Below are 6,007 nucleotides of genomic sequence, written 5' to 3' on the forward strand. Positions count from 1 at the left end.
ATCCTGGGTAAAGGGCATGAGAAAATAAAGGGAAGGGAAGTAATCGCCATCATTTTTAATTTCGTCCTTAAAAATAAATGTTTCAGTGAAAGTAGCTTTATCTTCAAATTATATCTGAGAAAACGAAAGCTCTGAGAGTTTACCTAATCTGCCATCGGCTGCACAGTGCCTGAAAAGAGATTCATTTTGCAAAGACTAACAAGGTGAGAGAGAAAGGATGACTGCCAGGAATCTAGCTTTAAGGGCTATATTACACCAGCAACTTTTTCGTAAAATACATGCAGGACAATAACCTTATTTTCTCTCATTAGTCCATGTCCTCATTCGTTGCTGCTCTCCTCAGATTTCTTCGTTTCCAAATGTCTCCCTGCTTTCTCATGCTGCTGGTGTGCTCAGCCAGGAATGCCGCTCCCTGCCCTTCCCCAACCTTCACTCGTCAGTACAGCAGATAAACACCTACCCATCCTTTAAGCCTCAATTTAAATTCGCCTTGTCTGTCCACCACAAGGCATAATTGAACATCATTTCTCTATGTTCAGACACATAAAACCCTCATTATATTGTGTTTTACTTATTTATTTATCAGACTTCCTCTCTACCTGTAGTCTCTGAACAATTTAACATGCAGATTAATCTACCTCACTGCCTCTCTAAGCAAGGTCTATTGACCAGCTATCAACATCATCTGAGAACTTACTAGAAATGCAAATTCTCAGGCCCCATCCTAGACATAGTGAATTATAAACTGAAATGGAGCTCAGAAATCTGAAGCCTCAGGTGAATATGAGAAATCTTTTCATTTAGCATATCTTCATTATTATCCCTGCTAACCTAATTATGACTGTCACCTCTACTGCTTAATGAATCCAGTGTATGATAGCTCTGTGCATATGATCATGATTATGCAAAAAACCCCATAAAATTCAAATACTTTTTATCATATAAGAATTGAAAAATTGCAAGTTACACTTTATACAGAAAGATGATACTGGAATTCATTGACTTTANACAATGAAAAACAAAGACAAACTATATTACTAAGTGAAAGAAGACAGCCTGTAAAGGCTACATACTGTACAAACTAGCAGGTGGCTCCAATGGGAATATTTCAACTCAAAATGCATTAAGATTTCATAACCTTTAAGAATTTTCAATAGAATTGATTTTAACTATGTTAAACCCTTAGCAAACTTGAGATGAGTACTACCAAAGATAACTTCTTTACTGTAGTGAAAAGGAAAGCATTTCCAAGATGAGGTCTAAGAGAAACTCCTGATAAATTGAGACAACAGGTAAGATTTTCCAACCATCCTAAGGTTCACCCAAACCCCATTTATTTTTGTCTCTCCTCAGAGTTTTAGAGCTGTGGACACCTTCACTTCTGCCTTAGACTAAGAAAACAAATCCACGAATTCAAAGTTTTTTGACTCCTAATTAATCTCTTGTGAGTCAAATTTAGCAAAATTCAGTTTATGTTCAAAGAGAGCTAAACATTATACACATTCATTCATTCATTCATTCATTCAATAAATATCTTCTGAGCACCTTCAATCTGCCCATCCCTGTTTCAGACATTGCAGACACAAATCCCTTCCTTCATGGAGTTTTATTTTGAGTAGGAAATAAAAATGATTACATCTGAATGATTATAAATATCAGAGAGTAATATATTGATTTCATTATACATTATAAGTCATGTATATATCACATGTATTAGATTATGTTTTGTTATATGTTCTATTATGTTATATACTATTTTATTTTATGATATTTAGAAAAAGAATATCAGGATGCTCCTCTCTCAAAAGCTTCATAATTTGGGGTCAGAACTTAAAAATAATAATGAGGTTGTGTAGATTCTTTTACTGTAAATTTTTGTAACTCTAGAATTACTCACTCTAGTCCTTCATTCCAATCACCTATAAGCTGTATTGTCACAAAAAAAAGAAATCACTCTAGAGCTAACTTTTCATTCCTAATAGTTATTTTACTTCTCACTCCTAAAAATAAATGTTGTTTTTTTTAAGTTGAAAGTCATTTCACTCTGACAGTTCAGGCCAAAGATTTAATGAGAAAAGATTGAAATTTATAGATAAAGTAAACATTTTGTGCTTCTGTTTGAAACAAGGATATTATCATTGTCCTGGATGTTCCTCTAAATATTGGAAATTAAGAACTAATTTTATAATAAATTTTTATAGGTGAGAAATAGATACCAAAATCTACAGAGAAATTTTTTTCTTAAAAAATCCCAAGAAACTAGTAAAGATAGAATTCTTTTGTAATCTCCATAAACAACTCAGCACTTTTTGATATATTGGTTCCAGTTGGTACCCTCAATTAAATCAGTTCTGATAAGAGAGGATTGGGAGGAAACAGAAATAGGGAAAGAATTCCTCCGTGCTTCATTTTTCTGCCTAATTTATTTCCTTTTATATACTCATCTGACCCTAACCATCTCATTTCGACCCTAAATTATGAACAAAGATTGTTCACTGGTTTAAAGTCACTTAATTTTGCCCTGGCACTTGCAACTGAAAGAAAAATATACGTGTATCTCTAAAGAATTACACATTGTCCATTTATTTGAGAGACAAATAGGTCTGCCTTTTACAAAGCTCAGCCAGAGCACCACTTAGAACTACGTTATGGGCAGAAAAGGATCTGGGAGGGAGCCAGAAAGAACAAGAGAAGCAATCTACTTGAGCTTGTGAGCTAGCCAGAGTCTATATGAGAAATCTGAGGAATGACTGCAAGCAAGAAGTGAATGTTTGCTGATGAGCATATTTTATTTTTTTCCTTTGAAATAAAGTTAAAAATTCACTAATTCTCATGTGTAGAGCTAGAGATGGGCATGATTAGCTTGGTCTAAAGAAGCTAGTGCTTATATAGAAAAACAAAGCCCTTTGATCTGCACAAAGCTGAGGAATCATTAAGGCAGCTTAAAATGGCAGCCTTTTGCATTTTTTCCCTATTAGCATTTCTTCCTGTCCAGTCCTTTCCTCCTAGAATAAGGAACTCTTTTTTTTTCCCCTCTCTCTCCTGTTTCTGTCATCTTGGGAGCTAAAACCAACAAAACTAATCTCTTCCTCTTCATAAGATCAATAAAGCAAATTAGACATGACATCGAAAGCACTTAAAGGAATCTAAGATCTGTTTTTCAGAGTGCAATACTATCTCATGTCTTTAAGAATTGTCAATAAATGTAAATATGCAAACATATACACAGCAGCAGCACATTATGTAATATCATGAGTTTAAATCTTTGTAACTAACAATGTGAATGTGAACTTTAACAATGTACTATATTTTCTTAGCCTCAGTTTCTTCAGCTAAAAGAGACTGGTAGTAAGTAGTTCCAAAGTACATAAGTACATGGTAGGAAATTTAAAGGGCAATAATTTATTATGGATTTTCTGTTGTACCTCTTACTCTAGGATTCCGTTGTAAATTCCATAAAATGATATTGAGTATCTACTGTGTCTTAGAAGAATCAGCCAATGATAATAGTACTATGCTATATTTCCATATTGTATCATTGGAATATAATGGAGAAGAGCTTAATTTAGCTAGGGTAGCCTAGAGTATTAAACACTAAGTGAGAGTTAATTTTGAATATGTTGAGTTTGAGGTACAATGGACCAAAGTAAGGAAGTCCTGCAGGCAATTGAATAAAGAGGTCTGAAGTTCAATGAAGACATCAGGGTTAGAGACACATGCCCAGGAGTCATTGCTTCCTAGGGATGGTTGAATCCAGAAGCAGATTCGGTCTACCAGAGTGTATGCATGCAAGCAGAAGCATGAAAAAGAGAGTTTTGAGGAGGGTGGACAGAGTATTAAGAAAAGCTGATCAGCATTACAAACTGTTACAGAGTTGTCACATAACTAAACAGTATAGTGTCAGTCATTTAATACAAGCATTTTTGGTGAGATACTAGATGCAAAATCCACATTGGATGAGTCAGTGAGAAGTATGTTAGGCTTAATATAACCATTAACCACCTCTCATAAAATTCACCTTTCCAACACATAATAGGGTAAATATTGTAAGAATGAAACTTGTGCTTCCAAAATAATTTTATTCCCCATTCCTAATGCCTCCCAGAGCAAACCTAGAAATAGCTTTAAAAAACCAAAAAGTAGGGGCTGGCCAAGTGGCGCGTTGGTTAAGAGCTGGCTTGGGATGCCAGAGGGCCCTGGTTCGGATCCTACATATGAGGGCCAGTGATACTGCCCTCTACAGCTAAGATGCTGAACAACAGCTCAACCTGGAGCTGGGCTGCCATGAGTCCCCAGCGTCAGCGTAAGCTGCAGCCCCTGCTGCAGTGAGTTGCCATGGGCTACCGTGTGTAGCCAGCAGCCAGTGTGAGCGGCCATCCAGAAGCCNTTCACCATGTATTTTTGTAAACAACTTGATCACAGGGCTCCTGTCTCATTTTGTCTTGCTTGGCATGCTGCTGAGCACATAGTAGGCATTCAATTAATACATGTTGGCTGGTTAATCTAATGTCTTAAACATTTAAGAGTGGCTTTTCTAATTTCTTTAATTCTGCGCTGTGTTTTATTACTGTTGCCCATTTACAATTTTTATGAATCCTAATTACTCTTTTCTTTCTTTGAATACTAGGTGGTCGTGAATGCCCTCATAGGTGCAATTCCTTCCATCATGAATGTGCTACTTGTGTGTCTAATATTCTGGTTAATATTTAGCATCATGGGAGTAAATTTGTTTGCTGGCAAGTTCTATGAGTGTATTAACACCACAAATGGGTTACGGTTTCCTGACACTCAAGTTTACAATCGTTCCGAGTGTTTTGCACTGATGAATGTTAGTCAAAATGTGCGATGGAAAAACTTGAAGGTGAACTTCGATAACGTTGGACTTGGTTACCTGTCTTTGCTTCAAGTTGTAAGTAACCCCCTTCATGCATGAATGCTTTACATTTTAGTGGGCCCTGAATGAAGGATACATCATTATTTTAAATAATCTGTTAACTAGAAATGAAAGATAAAGTACTCTGTGTCTTTAAAAAGAGACTTGCTGTTTCTTAGAACATATGCATATAAAAGTGAGTTTAAAAAAGGCATAAGTTCTATTGCATTTGAGAGTTATTAATCTATAATTCACTTATGGGTGTCATTTGCACCATTGCACCATCTAAATAGTACTCCAAAAATGAATAGTTGTTTTTTGGACTGCCAGTTTTATACTATATGGGAACGGAGGGACTACCGCTAGCACAGAGAATCCTTAAGAAATGGAGGAAAATCGTCTCTGGCCTTTTTCATAAAACCCTCCTCTACCCCTGAAAAAAATAAAAGCTCATGTACAAAATTCTCAGGAATTGTAACAACCTGGAAATAACAAACTAGGAATAAGATTTAGAATGTGATTTGAGAATGTGTTCTTTTTGTTCTTGGCATAGCAATTTTATATTAAATTGATACTTTGAAATACAGTAAAACTTAGTGATTTTACATTGCTTAATAAATGTAACATTAAATGAACTAAACTCATGTATGGCTGCTTTAGAGTATGAGTTTCATATTCAGATTCTATAAATATTATATTTACAGGCAACATTTAAGGGATGGATGGATATTATGTATGCAGCTGTTGATTCTGTTAATGTAAGTACTGGTCAACATATAACTAAATTCTACAATTTTTAAAAGCTCCTTAGTTTAGTTTGGCCATTTTCAAACAGTAGCTCCAAGGAGCCCTTGGTATGTACACTCAAAATGAAGAACTTCCACCTAACAGTAGCCTAGTGATTACATGTGCAGCAGTTAGAGACAGACCTTGACTCAAATTCTGGCTCTACCTTATCGTACTCATACAAGCTATGCGACTGACTTCTTGCAAATTCCTTTACCTCTCTGAAGAGAGCCTGTTTACTGACTGTATAAAGAAACCAGTTCAATGCCTACATCATGGGATTGTTCTGAGGATCCAACAGGAAAATGCAAGTAGAGCACTTAACACAATAATACGTGCTCAGTAAAT

At 35.6% G+C, this 6,007-nt stretch overlaps 1 protein-coding gene across 1 annotated transcript in view; it reads left to right on the top strand.

The window, feature by feature from the left end:
• Positions 1–6,007, top strand: part of LOC109374887 (sodium channel protein type 9 subunit alpha-like) — a 108,105-nt gene that overhangs the window by 94,777 nt on the left and 7,321 nt on the right. Inside the window, 2 exon segments of the mRNA XM_019629847.1 lie at positions 4,628–4,909; positions 5,578–5,631. Of these exon segments, the coding sequence (XP_019485392.1) occupies positions 4,628–4,909; positions 5,578–5,631 (336 nt within the window).

This window comes from Hipposideros armiger, unplaced genomic scaffold (assembly GCF_001890085.2).
Source record: "Hipposideros armiger isolate ML-2016 unplaced genomic scaffold, ASM189008v1 scaffold_871, whole genome shotgun sequence".
Classification (NCBI taxonomy): Eukaryota; Metazoa; Chordata; class Mammalia; order Chiroptera; family Hipposideridae; genus Hipposideros; species Hipposideros armiger.